At 36.4% G+C, this 16330-nt stretch overlaps 1 protein-coding gene across 4 annotated transcripts in view; it reads right to left on the bottom strand.

The window, feature by feature from the left end:
* GPSM1 (G protein signaling modulator 1) overlaps window positions 1–16330 on the bottom strand; it is a 134132-nt gene that overhangs the window by 67880 nt on the left and 49922 nt on the right. For all 4 annotated transcript variants that reach the window (XR_011923426.1, XM_072430769.1, XM_072430770.1 and 1 more), the window contains exons 8-9: window positions 15897–16005; window positions 13930–14053 (exon numbers count right to left, since the gene is read on the bottom strand). Coding sequence is in view for 3 of the 4 variants with exons in the window: in XM_072430769.1 (XP_072286870.1) it covers window positions 13930–14053; window positions 15897–16005 (233 nt within the window). In the remaining variant the exon portion in view is untranslated. The remainder of the gene's footprint in view (window positions 1–13929; window positions 14054–15896; window positions 16006–16330) is intronic.

Genomic DNA, 16330 nt, shown 5'->3' with positions numbered 1-16330 from the left:
GGACAACGCGGGACCCGATGGAAGAGACCTCCAGACTGATCTCCATGTATTTTTTTTTGTCTTGGGTAGTTTTTGGGTTTACTTCCTCTAAGGTCCTGTTCTCCAACTATTCAATAGATGTGGTGGTTGAGTTTATTTTAATTTTTAAGCCAAGAACAGAAATATCTCCTGACCTTGCCAGAAATTCAGTGTCCTTGTCACTTCCTGTAAGCTTAACTAAAAAAATGTTTTTTCTTCCGTAAACTACTCATCCCCTACATAAAGCACTTTTTTTAAATGTTTTCATACAAGATTCACACACCTTAAATCAAAAATTTATATAAATGTATCGAAGTTGAAATGTGAAGAATTTTTTCAAATGTATAACTAGACCCCTAAATTGCTGAAAAATGAAAAAATACAAACAAAAAGGGATTAAGTTGTAGTTAAGCAGTACAAACTAGAAAACTATAGCAACAGGCAAAAAAAAAATAAAAATAAAATAAAAAAGATTACAAAAAAGACAAAAAAGTATCTCACTGAACTTTTTCGCAAAAAAGTGCAAATAGAAACTCACGCTGTGGCGTTTCAAACCTGGGAAACTGGAAAAGCCAGGTGACAAAAAAGAAGCAACTGCCTAATTGGAATAAAAAGCACAGTAAAATTTTGGATACCAATGTTCCAAGGCATAAGCGATTGAAATAGAATGACAAATCAATTTACACCCATTCAAAATCAAGATGGATTCCAGTTTCCATAATGAGGCAGTGGCATTCAATTAAACCATTGCAATCTTTGTGGCATCAAAGAGCAGAAATTTCACTTAGATGGACTGGAGTAGGGAAAAAAGAAGAATGTTCTTATCTAGATAAAAGTACACAATCTAATGAAAAAAATTTAGAGGCCTAGTGACACAAAACAATCGAATCACTGTAAAGAACAAGGACAGAATATTTAAATGATAAAGCTATCTACACACATTAAATACCTGTTAAAAATGAACATTCTTTGATCAATGAGCATTTGCAAAGTATATCATATCAACGCACAATGCTATACATATAGCAACAAATATACACACACATACAGCAAAGCACTGTACTGACTTAAGATGCTATTGTTTAAAGACCACATACAGTTCATTCTTGATTGACATCTGTACACATGATTAAAAATGATAAATAATCCCCAGAAAAATTGGTTGGGACAGATTTTTCATTGCTACTGGGAATGATCATGAATTGAAAAGCACAAATAGAGTAAAGAAATCTCCCTAGTGAAGATACAGATAGCGATAACGTAAACGTTCTAACCACTACACATAACGGTGATTGAGAAGCAAATACAACAAATTTCCAAGTTCTTAAATATCCCTAAATATACACAATAATCATTTAGCAATATAAAAAGAGTACTTGAAGAAATTATAGGTCTCAATAGCCAAGTTTGGAGAGGGTATTGCTGTACGGTTGTCCTACAAAATGCTGTGTTATTTAAAAAATATATAAAAAAAAAATATTTTATGGCATCTTGCTAATTTATCGGTAGGCAAAAAGAAACTTCTGAATGTAGCTGGAGGATTGATCTTTGCAATTATGAAACTTTGACCAAAGCAGGCTAGGTTTTCTTTTACAGATCAGACTAAACAATTAAAGCATACCTAAATTTAGAATTTTTACTTTACATAAATGGATAGACAACTGCAACTGCATGTGCAGATCGGCAAGTTTATCGCACTGCACAGGCGCGAGATCGAGTGACCAAGGAAGAAGAACCTGGAAGAAGAGAGGAGAAGATGCCTGCGCGAGGTCGAAGACAGACAGCGAGACGACACGGGACCCGATGGAAGAAATCTCCTGACGGATTAACTGATCTGCGTGATTGAAGGTGTAATTTTTTTTGTTTTGGGTTTACTTCTGCTTTAAGCGAATATGGTAATTTTTTTGTATTGCTAAATAAATGGCTTGCGAGGGTTTTATCTTGGCTTTCGATGCCAAAGCACTTTATTGCTGCACTAAATGCACCCTCCTCACCATGAAGTATGATGGTGAATGTATCATGTTGCAGGGAAGTTACTCTCCAACAGACCCTAATGCCAGTAAACCTTAATCCTAAAATCAAAACCACACAACAAAGGGTTAAAATGTGCTAGCATGTACTTTGCCAGAAAACACAAGGTCTGTTTTGTTAAAAGTCCCCCCAACTAAGAAAAAGCTACTTCTGTGCCTCATCATAGCCTACAGGAACAGCTGGGTGCTCAAAACCCTGTGGGAATATGTTCCCGCACAGTGCAACATGAAACAAGTAATGGAAAAAATTGCAGTCTTTAAATGTGCAAAGCTGATAAAGAGCTTTTTATACTGACTCAAAGCTGTAATTACTGCCAAAAGTGCAGTTACTTCAGTAAATACTGATTTTAAAGGGGGTTAATAACTCTCCTTGTGTTTTTTTGTATTTAGTGTAAAACACTTTGTAGAAATTCGTTTTAGGTCTATGTTAGTTAAAGAGAACATTTCTGGAAGGAAATACTTTTCACTGTATGGTTGGGCTCCCATAATCTCTTCTGACCACTGTACAAAAGGTAAAGGGCAATCTACCAAAAATTAATACTGCAGCTGCTTACTTATTTATCCCTGTGCTGGTTCGATTAGTGAATTATCTGAGCTTGGTTTCCCATCTTCTCCATCACATAAAAAATTGTGCGTTTGCATATATTTGGAAGCTACATATTCTCTTATCCACTCTCTACCCAGGATTATCATAATAACAAGGCAGGAAAATCAAAAACCTTTGTGTTTGTAAAAAAAATTCTCTTAATTATAATAAAATAGCGTTTATGATAATATTATTATTAGAACCAGTCTTTTAGGATTATTCTACACAGCCTGAGTCTCTTCCTTCCATGTCTAGCCTTTAGTTTATCTGGATGCGTCTTCCCAGCAACAGTTGTGAGCAGCTGAAATGTTCATGATAAAACTAATTAAAGCATGTACTAAGATGAAGAATAATTCCCTTTATCTTATCCCTTCTGCTTAATTGGAAGGACTTCACAAGCCGTTTACAAGTTGCTGGCAAGATGGAGAGTTGAAGAAGAGGAGGGGTGGCACAAAGAGCTTTGGATTGAAGAAATCTCAACTATAGTCCTAGAAGGACCCAGATGTCAATGCAATTGTTAAGGCACCACACAATTTTACCGCTCAGTGAATGCAGCAAATAGAACACCTAAAGAAATAAGCAGCCAGTCACTAGGCCACACTGACCTAATATGAATATGGCATTTCCTTACCTTTCCAATTTTTAAAACTTGTTGTGGGACATGAGCACAGAATGTACTGAAGACATAGACAGCCGGGCAATTAGCTTTTTAGAAGGTTAGAAAGGTTAGAAGTTAGGAAAGACAAGAAATGTTCCCTCTAAAAAGATTAGAACCTATTCTCACATCTCTGCGCTACCAAAAGTACTTAATGCCATTTCTGTACGTTTCGGTATTCAAACAGCTTGCACTGTTTTTATCTTTGTGTCTGTTTTGTGTATCAAAAGACATTTTAATGTATACAATAAAATAAGTTTCAATATTTTATTACAATTTTACTTTGGAAATTTTTAACTTGGCCTTGAAAGTCCTAATATCTGGTTATTCAACATTTTTTGTATCTCCTATCCCCACAGTATATCCCTACATCCCGCATACCATTAGTAATAAAGATTTATATAGCTCTGACATATACCGCAGTGCTGTATAAAGAACACTGAACTAGTCACATTGTCTAAAACCAGTGATTAAAAACAAAAGATCAACATTGTCTTTTAGCACTAGTTTCAGCACAGCAGTTTCAGCACTGTATCCTCAACAAATCCTACTACATTGGCAGTGTGATAAAACTGGACTAAACTGAGCTGGGGCTTTGCTTGGCATCCAAGCGACTTAACGTATTGAAACTTAGAGTTTGAGTTTTTGTACTTGAATCAATCAGATTTACAGGATTACAGCTTTGCCCTACTGGAGTAGACACCCATCAGATCTGTATCTGCAAGAAGCTTGGATATTATTTCCTGTATTTGCTAGGAATTCTTGTTAACAAGCACTCCAGCGATTGAGATACCAGAATGTTTAAAACTAAACAGTACAAGAATGCTTTAGAAGGGCTAAATAGGTATATTTACTGATTTATTTCCCATCAAAAGTATGGTTTTGCACACAGTGGTGAAATCCATTTTACATCACATATAGCTGCATGACCTTCAGACTGACACAGGGTAAGGACACTTTTAAATAATATATTCTTTCATTTTTCTTTCATTTCAAATCTGATGAGGACAACAGAGGTTAACACTTCCAATAACACAACTGTAAAAGTAATTAAAATAAGCAGAACAGTCATCGTTCCCACAACAAAATCAATAGGCTTCTAAACACATATGGGATGGTGTAAGGCTTTTCAACACATTGATCTGTGTAGCTGGGATAAGTGATTTAAATTGACATTCTGGGTCCACTGACAAAGCAAGTCTGAGACTAATATACTATAATTATTTACTTAGGTCGCAACATGATCAGAATATAGATGATTAGGCAGGCAAAGAAAAACACTATAACTTTTTATTAACACTACAATCTTTCACTATTAAAACAAATCATTGAATGAAACAAAATAGACACTTCTGCACTGTATGCCTTTGATTATCTCATGGCATTAGGTAATGAGAACCTTTCACATAATAACATAAAAACATTTTTTTCATACATATGCTCTCACCAGAATGCATGGTATTATTATCTAACATTTCTGTATGCATATTTTGCAAACATATGTTTTTGTTGTTATCTTCATCTTCTACAGCAATGTAATAAATGTGTCGGTAACTGCTCTTGTTATCTAAAGGCTGTTTGTTAAACTCCTGCCCTTATTATAGACATTACTCTTGGCTACAATTTGGTCCTGTGAATTGCAGTGGATCTAAATGATAGGAAGGTGTTGGATGCACTGGCAACAAGCTGGTGTCTAGATCTATGCATGAACTATAAAACTGCTGCATCCAGACACAGATTATTTTTAACTTTGCTGCTAAAATAAGTAACGATCTTTAAAACCAAAAAGTCCATATTATAAAGTCATCCAAAGATAGTGGTATATCTAAAGAGTTCCATTTAAAGCTTTTCCTACAATAAAGTGTTTCAAATCCTCCCTCCAAAAAATAATATAGCGGAGCTATAATCACTGCTACCAGACCACCACTCAAGGTGGATTTATACATAGGGCGACCTGCCCTCTTCTTTGATGATGGATGTTTCTCCTGACTCTTAGTTGTTTAAAAAATTTAGAAATCCTGGATTTAGAAATCCAGTGGGGTATATAAAACAGAAACTTAGCACGTCAGATTTACAATGAAGTTTTGTATGTTTTTTCTACTATTGTAAAAAAGGAATGTTCACCTGTGGCAGACTTCATAGCGATGCTCCAGCTGTGGTGAAAGTCCCAACAAGATCTGCAAGTTAAGCTTCCATGACAAATCATAAGCCACAAACAAGATTACTTTATTCAAGTGAATAGAGTTCCTTATTGTCACTTCAGTATACAGTTTAGCACAGAAAGTCCTGGCTGCCTCCACTGCTTAATTGTAGAAGGCGTTATAAAACTGGCTTTTAGATTTTGACTTAATTTTAAACAGGCCCCTATAAAATGGTTGTTGTTGCTTTTTTGTTTTGTTTTGTTTTTTAACTCATTGTAATGCAGTGTCCCTGCGTTTCACATTTTTTCATATTTCACAGCTTGCCACAGGATATGCACACCTAACATTTACCAAACCAATGCACTGTGGAGCAAAGGATATGATTTACCAAGAGGAAAACATTATCTCATCCTTTGCACTAAGAAATACAATTTAAAAATGGTTAAAACATTTTACCTGCATTCTGGACCTAAATTTTACTTTTTTACACTGTGTCAATTACTGACAGAAAGCCGATTTAGAAAAAATTTCATAGGTTTTTTAAAATTTTGCATGAAAAAGACTTTTTCAAACTGGCAAAGATCAGAAGAAAAACAATAATATCTAGAAAACCTAAAATACATATTGTCTCAGGGACCTGATAGCAAAGGCAAACCTTACGTACCTTTCCCTGTGTAAGGTTATCCTAATATAATGGTACGCCCAACTAGTTTTAAAGAGGGAAGAAAGATGTTGAAAATAGAATGCAATAAATCTACAAAATTGATTTTGCAGGATTATCATGCCTGAAGTTGCAAGAAAAATGAGCCTGGAAATTGCTAAAAGCAGGTTAAGATTGATATTACCAACAGAATAACTGAAATATATTAATTTAGACCTTACAGGATGCAAAGTGCAGGACGTGACCACTTTAAGATTGATGTGGATTTTTTGTGAAGACCAGACACAAATGTCCGGAAAGGAAAAGGTGGAAGCTTCCTAAATAAAAAAATTAAAAATAATATTTGTTGCCCATGAAATCATTGCAACACATAAAACAGATCCAGAGAGATATATTACCCTGGCAACTGGACCCAAACAATGCAAATTCCATGCAGATATAACTTCAACAGCGACCAATGTTAGTGTCAGTTATCATCCAGTGTGGCAGCCTAACAATCTATACAAAAGCATAAATTATAAAAACTTAACATGTCCCAGTACCATGCACAATAGTCAAGGCTCTCATTTTTGAAAGGTTGGTTTGTTCAAGACTATGATTCCCATTGATGCAAAAACACCTTACTGAACTTTATATGGAATTTCAAACTGCATACTGGGTAACATTTCAGCTCAAATTTAAAGTGAAGGAAAAAGGACAAGAAGGAGCAGAGCAAGGGTAAGATTATAATATGTAGCTGTGACAGTATAATTTTTCACATGTATGGAATGGATAAGGCACAAGCACCAAATATTGTTAATACAGATTTTAGACATGTTTTAAAAGGCACCAAGGAAATGTCTCAGCGAATGGTAGTAAAAAAATTAAGGTGATGCTGCAAGAGGGCAAGTAGTGATAAAGGCAAAGCTAGGACTTTAAGGACAGGCACTAGCTCTGATAATTGTGTTAAAATGGCTTTATTTTTTGCTTTTAAGTGGTAATGGTTTAAAAGGATATCAAATCGTTAAACTGCCAGGATAATTTTGCCACACACACTCCCTGATGCATCTGATATGTTACAGATCTCCAGCAATCAATGTTAAGAGAGCAGCAAAGTCAACAGCTGGTATAATAATGTTGCAGTAACAAACTGAGGGCACGTTGTTGTTACTGCTGCCCAGGCCTTCGATGACTTCTAATTCAGTTTGCCATTCAGGCATTTCTTTGTTCCTATCACTTTGTCATCTGTCATAAGTATATTCCCCCACAGTGTTGTCACCCTCAAGGAGTGATAACAGGACTCCACCACAGGCAAGGGGGCTGCTTTAATTATATATTTTTGTCTGCATGCTACAGAGGCAGTGTCAATATTTGGCTCCATCATAACAGTTCCTCAAGGCAAGAGATCAGAGAGTGACAGAGAGAACTGCTAGAAGACATCTACAGCTTATAAATCACACAGAATCATATTTTTTAGGTTTTCCTTTGAAAAAAAAATATTTTGGATAAAGAAAAATGCCTGGCCACAGGGGGCTTTTTAAAGGATTAGATTACCCAATGAGATATTATATTAAGTATAGGTGGAGACTGGTGCAATATATCACAGGATGGCTTGTTATATCACTTGGGAACACCACAAGCACAATCTCTCTATATGACATCCTGGCTACTTTTTAACCCATCTTGGTATTTTGAATGTTTTCCCCTCTCCTTTAGAATTCCACAGTCTAGCAGCTTAGTTAAGAAACCATCTGCTTCTACTGGCAACAGCAGAAAAGCTATTTAGTTCTAATTTTATGTTTTTTATTATCTAGCTATTTCTTTGAAAGCAGATACCTTCCTGTTTCAGTAACTGTACAATTTTTGATTTTTCATTCTTTTACATTCCTATGGCATTGCCCACTAGGGAAAAAAATATAGAATGAACCATCCCACAAGAGGACAGAGACAATAGAAACCCAGCAGAGGTCCTAACCCTTTATAACTTTATATTATGGAAAATTCAAAATTAGGTATCTGGTTAAATCCACTGTCTCATTTCCCATTTTTTTGTGAATTTCAAATCAACAATTGGAGCTTTATTATTTCTTTCTGGTTGCAGCTGACTTTGAATGACTTCTAAGCCTCTTAGCAACATTCTGGGTAGAGGGGTGAACTGAAGGAAGTGGTGGGTTGCCCTGTTTTTAGTGGAATTGTGTCATTATTGTTTGTACTTATCACACATTGTGAATTTCTTATCACTGAGTTTATGTGTTTACTATTAGTGTCAGTGAGCAAATTCAATCAGGACTCAGGCCATATTTTCCAGGATACACAGCAACACTTATATGGAGTGGATAAGAGTTCTAACATCTCCTGGCTATATTGATGGGTAAAAGATTTACTCTCCCTTTCTGTTTAAAAAAAAATACAACAGGAAGTTAAAAAGAATCTCCCCAAAGTTAGGGTAAATCTTACTACTGACAGAATTTTAGATTTCCCTTTTTGCCCTAGAAATAACAGTCATTGGTACAGGAAGTTAGACTAACTTTACCTAACATGGTCACATATAGCAATCCCTTCATTACCTGCTAGAGGAATATTTTACATTTGTTGAAAGAATACTCAAGTGTTGAAGGTTTTACATTTAAAGTAGGATAAGGCTGGAAAGCTGAGTTGCTGGGGCCAAAGAAAATGCTCTACTCTCAGTGGGATGTCTCGGTAATGATCAATAACAAAACACTGGCACTTCTCTCTAATGTATGACTCCCTGCTGGTCAGAAAAGACTCTTTGATCAGAAAATGCTGTAAGTCAGCTTCCCGCTGACCCACACTTAATCACTAAGCTAATCACTAAGAGGGATTTAAACTGAAAGTGCATATTCTGTGTACCCTGTAGCTACCATCCCCAGTGCTCAAACCATAATGTGTCCTAATCTTATTTGGACACAAGTTTTTTTTTTAGCACTGCCAGAAAAGAAAAATGATTCCTTATTAGAAAACATTTCCTAAGTAGGGGATGCAGAGGCTGCTGTTAAGCCCTTTTAACAAATGCTACTTCTCAGGCCTCCTGGATTCAGTACTTTGTTTTATTAACACAGAACCATTATGTAGTAAAGGTTTTCATTCTTGTTGCAGATCAGTGACTCAGAGCAATAAATCAGCATAACAGCCAGACAACAAGTGTTTTGTGAAAGAGGCCAGCAACAGCAATAGCAATTAATACGTTTTTATAAAAAGAGGTTTATTTTATTGGGTTAGCAAATCTTGTTACCTAACTGAACGTGTATAAGTCAGAGAGAGATCTGCCCTAATGGAGGTTCTTTGTGTAATTTTCTGATGTACTGAGACTTTTGACTTTTAACATCCTCACAACACCACTTTACCAACACAAGTAATTCTCAAATATTAGATGTAGCTATTAAACCTTGCGCTGCATCCTGCAATTTAGTGGAAAGTAAGTTACCTCTGTGTCCAGCCATGTCTGTCGGGGATGGTTCAAGCAAACTTCCGATGTACTGACACCAAGAACATTTATACAGAGTAAAAGATTTCTTTCCAGAGTTGGATAAACAGTACCTTCTCAGGATAGGCTGCACTAGTGTTTGGAGCAACGCAGGCCATAGAAACATTGTCAATGCTGTACACTGATCAATGAGCTTATTGTGATAAAAACAAACAAGCCTGCAGGACTAACACATAACTGGATACTGGGGAAGGTGACCGTACATGGCTTACATCACACATCCCACTATTCAAGATATTTTGTCACAGAATGAAAACAATGCTTTCTCTTTCATGTCTAAATAAAGCAGTGTTCTCCCCAGAAATTTTTTTCAGCCGGGTGGTAGGAAGATGTAGCCAGGTGGTAAAAAAAGGGAGTGTGGCAAAACACGGCAAATTTAGTGCTCCCAGTTGTTTATGCCATGGGTATCCAGTAACCTCTTATTGTTTCAATGTTCTACCTTCTCCCAATTATTTGTTACAACTTTGTAATGCCTGCCCCATTAGTATATCCAATTTTTCTATTCTATGTATTTTGCCACAACTGTCCTATGACGTGAATTGTGACCTAACTTACTAGTATTCTAAGTTTAAAGAGTGTATTCCTTTGTAGTAGTGTAATAGTATAATGAATGTGGTGTAACAAGTTAGGCTTAGCACATATTAGCAGCAAAAAACATTAACCCTTCTGAGTGATTTCTGGCAACTGCTAGGCACCTAGGATTGGTAACAGGCCATAAGTGCTAGGCCCCTAGGATTGATAACAGGCCGTAAGTTCTAGGCACCTAGGATTGGTAACAGGCAAACCCCAATTTCTCCAGAATTAAGAGGTGCAGGGAAACAAAAATATAGGTGGAAGTTGGAGACACATGTGGCTATCACCTTTCATCACCATGGCATCATTACAACATAAAAGAAAAATTGTCCATCAAAATACACTTCCTTGTTACACATGACTGTAACCTTCCAGTACCTCAACCTCAATAAAATTTAGTGGGCAGAGTTCATTTTCTAATGATGCCATAGTGATGAAGTTTTAGGGGATGTTAGTCACAGATGTTCCCCACTTGTACCTATATTTTTGGTTTCTCACATCTCCCCATTCCCCAATTGAAGTTCAGAATGTTAGTTAAGTGGACAGGAATGTGTAACAGGGCAGGGAAACCCATTTTAATGGGCAGAGTGTTTTATGTTCTAATGATGCTGTAGTAATGAGATTGTAAGGGGAGAATATGCCCGCCACTTGCAGCTATATTTTCAGTTTTGTACCCCCACCCTCAGAGAAATTGGTGTCCAAAGAAGAGAAGCAGACAGTAGTTTCATAGGTATAGATTTGTGACAGGTAGTTATATATTTAGGGGCCCCACCCCAAAGCTCCTTGCTATGTTAGTCGCTCCGGGGTCCCCAATTTGCACTTTCAATTTAGGACTCCTAGTTGCACTTTCCTCTGAAACAGCAACCCCAAAGTTCAATTTTCATAACTTTTTACATTTGTGGCCCCCATTTCTTGAAATTCTTTAAAGCTGGGGGGCTGAAATTATAATAACTAGTATCTATGAGGGTCCCCTGTACACCCTGAAAATTAAAAGTCATTGTAACACAGTTTAGGAGATATGGAGGTTTGTACACAGAGCTGTGAGGATGCAGAATGACATGCAGACTTCACACACAGCTCTAGCAGTGGATACAGATTTTTTTAAACAGAAATCCGAGCTCGTGCTATGAGATGGGGGCGGGACTGCCTGTGCCTCCTTCACATGAAGGCTGAACTGTGTGTGCTCACCTCTCATCGGCAGCAGCACAATCCTCTGAACGGATGACACAGAGCACAGAACAGCCTCACAGAGATCCCTGCACAGGATGAGAGCTGCTGAGGATGAGAGCTGCCAGGAGAGCTGGGCAGGGTATTCAAAGCAGCAGGGCGGAGCAACCGGCTAAAACCCTCTGGGGAGAAAGAACTCTCCCCCTCTGGGGGAAATGTAAAATGACTGAAAACAGTAGAGATTTTTTAAAGTGGAACTCCAGCCTAAACTGTTTTTAGTCTAGGAATAATTTAAACAGAGAATAACTTATCTGAAATAATACATATTAAATCACATAAAATAACTTATGAGATGTTGCTACTCCATAATTCATCTGATAGTCCATATGCACTATTTTTATAAACTATCCTCATCCTGATAGTCATAATAGAGTGCAATTGCTTGCATTTTTTTTTAGTATTACGTTCCTATGCCTCTCCTGTTTTTTACACATGCATATGGGTTGTTTTAGTTTAACAGATATATACGGCCCGATTTAATAAGGCTTGCAAAGACAGGAGAAGATAATTTACCATAGAACTTGGTTGATCTAGCAAACATGTAATAGATCTGGTCCAGGATAAAAAAAAATGGCAGCTATTAGCAAGTGATTTTTTTTTAAATCCAATCAAGGTTTGCCAGATCACCTATCAGTCTACCTTCTCCAGTCTTGGAGAGTTTTAATCAATTTGGATCACAGTGAGAGGATAAGGAGAACACAGAACAACAAATTCAGCAGGTACACTGCATCTAAATGTATCTTAACTATAAATATAGTGGTTTGTCTGGAATTTGGACATTTTACGTTTTAGATATATATTTTTTTAAGTTATATTTTTTATGTAAATCATAGCAATGTAGGGTTTAACAAAATTTTGTATGACACCTTGTAGCTTGTTTTCCTCTGCTGAAAAAAAAAACAAACAAAAAAAACAGAATCTCTGTTTGAATAAGATTTTCTCTTTCCAATTCTCAATTCTTAATTGTTGAGAAGCTGAGCCTTTGCAGCTCTGAGTGCCTAAGCAACAAACAATTAAAAACCTAGAGAAGGAAAATAAATTACATTTTTTAGCAGCTGGGTAGCAGGGAAACAAGGGTAACAACAATAAAAACAGTTGAATCTGCTGGAAAGAACAGCTGCCAAGTAAACTTGTTGGTTTGTCCTACAAATGGCAGGTTCACTTTAAGCCCAAATCCAGCCATATCCTTTTGTCAGAGGACACACAAAATCCTTTATTGACAATGAAATGATCTGCAGGTTTAATAAATATTATTTAAGAATGGGTATACTTTAAGACAATATAACTGCTTTAAAAGGACTTGTTTGGATAGAAACATTATTAGTGCATTTGTGGTTGCCTTTGAAGCTGTGACCTCTGGGACTGCCATCTTTCTTCTTTCCATAATGCCTACAATTGAACAATGCTAGTTCTGGGTCAAGGTTCTCCTTTCCTATAAAAACAGCCAGCGTCCATTTCTAGTACTCACCAACACAACTTGTCTGTAGGCTGCCCGTTTAAATATATTATGCAATCTGACAACACACGTGACAGACAAGAAGGAGTTTACTTAGTATTAGGAAAGTTAGCCTTTTGCTCTTTCAAGCCTTCTAAGCCATGATGTGCCTGTTTAAACATAAATGCATCAACAGAAGTAATGAGGTAAAGGTGACTTGACACATGAGGTGTAATATAAGGCATATTAATATATAATTGATTGTAATATTATATCTCATACGTCTCCTTTTCCACTGTATTTTATGCCAAGATCACAAATACTGTGTTTTTGGTTCGTGTCTCATTGAACAATAAAAACTTTCTACTGGTTTCAGCAAGATGATTTGCAATTAGGTCCAAGTGACCTAAATCTGCATTGTAGGAAGCTGGCATGTACTTTCACAAATGTTTACCTAGCTACACCTTAAAAACAAACACTTTGTGTCAACACTTACAGCCTGTTATTTTGCAGAGTATTAGAAACAGGGATGGCTCTGACGCAAGTTTTTTATTTCCACAAGACTATAAAGAAAGATTTTATCTGTACAGCGGAAAAAGTGCAATGCAATGTGACGCTATCAGTAGGCTTTTTTACATTACTCATACAAAATAAACTTTTTATTCGCACAAAAAAAGTTATCAATTGTGCTTATAGCAATTTATAAGAGATCTTGAGCACAAGATTTGGGGGCATTACCATTCATACATAAACATAATAAACATACAATACAGACACATGTACTGTAAAGTACTGCTATATATATAATTGAATAAAACTTCTGCAATCTCAACTGCAAGACTGGCGAAAACTAAAAATTAGGCCCTGCTGACAAAGTCCTGTATTTAAAATGCCCCGTTTCGTAGAAACACACATGCCTGGAATTTCATACTGCTCATTCTGTGGTTAGACAACTTGTGTGCAAATATCCAACATTCCCCCATAAGGTCATCTTAGCCAAAATAAAAAGCAATATCCACTGAACATACTATTTTGTGATTTCTGATATTATACAAACAATGGTTAAATTTTTCTTAGTGTCATAGAAAAAACAAAAGGTATTCAGAAAATTCAGCCTACCTTGTGCTTCATACCCATCATAATGCGCTCCATCACCATCATCTTCGTTGGACCCCATTCGAAGGGCAGACATTAGCTGTGTTACATTCATGCGGGCTGTTAATTCCCCATTTCGGTCTCCAATCTGTAACAATCACCAGAGCTTAATCAAAACTTTAGCTTGGGAATATAAAGTTTTAAAACAATGGCAGAGATGTTATGGAAAGACTGTCCTAATTTGTAAAGTCACCATAGGCTTCTTCCCTTGTGCCCCGCTCCAAAAAGAAGTTCTTGCTTTGCAGGAACAGAATAACAGACTGTACTGAAGATTCACTAATTGAATGTGTTAACACTTTAAAATTTGAGTTTTTTTCCCCTTGACAAGACACTTGGGCTTATTCTGTGCTCATTGTGGCCTTACAAACAATATAAATATTCTGTCTTAGGAATTAAGCCATATAACGGCAAAGTATTATCTCACCAGCATGTTTTTTTTTTTTCAACAGTTGGTTAATATAGCCCCTGTAATACCAGCAGCATTAAAAAAATGCCATACCATGCCATATATGCCATCATTCGCGATGAGTTTAAAACTGTGGTGCTTCTTTTGCGAATTTAAAATAACGGGCATTCAACTCATCAAAATCCATAAAAGGTAGATGAGCAACTAAGATATCCTATTTCTTAACTGATGAGCTCTTCATGAAACCTCTGATAAAAAGATCCTTAAAGATCCATGAACTGGAGAAGCACGCAGAAATAATTAGGAATGTAATTAGATTGGCGTTGTAGAAATCTTTCGGTCGGTGAACACCAGAATCACTTGAAGCCACAATACAGAATCGGAGTCCTCTAATTAAGGAATAGAGTTCAGGACAGACCAAGATGAATGAGGTATTCTGAGCACTGGATGAGAAAATTAGATGTCCAATGTGACTTGGATTATAAATTGATCTTCCTTAGCAAGTTTGATAACTGGTCATTGTAGAAGACTGTCTGTAGAGAACTGACTAATGGATTTAAAGAGATACTGAACTAAAATTTGAGTCTACAATGCAGCTGTTCTGTTTTGCAACAGCTAAAGAAAACAAACAAAAGGAAGTTATAATTCTGCCAACAGTCTTCAAAACATTGTACATTTTGTAACATACTTCCTGTAGATGGGGAAGCTGCTACATTTAGGGGATGTTTAATGACTTCATATTTAAAATGTCCAAATAATAAATAGTAATGGGCTCTCATCACCAGGAAAACATGCCAAAATCCAGGGGCACCTATGAATCAAATCAAATGAGGAAAGGAGATCTAGGTGTTAGTTCATCACCGTTTTAAATACCTAAAATGGCACTTTGTCAAAGTTCCAGAGCAGGTTATTATTCTGGGTCCCCCCAGGTGCCTTTTTTATTCTTTTGGCATTCCCAAAGGTTGGTGTATTTTTTTTTGGCACTCCTAGTACTTGTCTGTCATTATTCTGAAACATGTGCTAGTAAATCAATGTCCTGGGACTCAAAAGTTTCAGTAAATATTAGTCCAGGGATTGAAAGGTATCAGTGTGTCATTACTCTCGGAATCACAACGGTGTCTGTGTGTACTTGTTCTGGGAACCCCAAGTGACATGGGTCCAATTGTTTTAGGAACTTGTGTCACATTTTGGGGTCCCAAAACAACTTAAGTTATTGTAAGTTAATGTTTTAGGAACCACAAGTGTTAAGTGTGTAATTTTTCTGGGACCCCAAAGCTATCCACACATCAAAGCTATCCACACATATATTATAATTGCATGCTCCATGTACAATCTTTTTTAGATTTACAAAAAAAATGCTCCTGTGAGACCTACCCTAAACAACCTACTCAGTCTGTATTCAATTAGGCACGTCCTCACACTACATAGTAGTTGGCAGATAAAAATAGGCCTGTTTAATCAGATTGTTATGAGTATAATCAACAATGCTGTCTGAGCAAGTTATTGGACCAATTTCTCCTATTACCTCACATGAAATCTCCATGTGTTTCCTTGCATATTGCAGGGCCTCTTCATGGTTACCCAAAGCAACATAGGCATTCCCTAGACTCCATGATGCCCGTCCTTCACCAACCCTACAAATAAAAGAGGAAAATGTACGTGAAACATTGTGCCTGCATGCTGCATATCCACAAAGACTAAAAAAAAAAACAAAAAAAACACAATTAAACAGACATTAAAGGATTTATTTTGTTATTTCTACATTTATGAACACTTTAACAAATAATTTAACAATACTAAAAAAAGTTTTCATTTAATTACATCCTTATGCCATTCGTTGTGCTCTTTGATATTTTTCTGTGTTAGCAGACATTTTTTTTTAAGATAGTTTTTGCTGCTTCCAGTACATGAACATATATATTAGTATTTAAATCACAAAATTGTTAGTGATAGCATAGC

Source organism: Pyxicephalus adspersus, chromosome Z, assembly GCF_032062135.1.
Source record: "Pyxicephalus adspersus chromosome Z, UCB_Pads_2.0, whole genome shotgun sequence".
NCBI classification, from domain to species: Eukaryota; Metazoa; Chordata; class Amphibia; order Anura; family Pyxicephalidae; genus Pyxicephalus; species Pyxicephalus adspersus.
The sequence above is the reverse complement of the archived record's forward strand: the minus strand, read 5'-3'. Positions and strand labels throughout refer to the sequence as shown.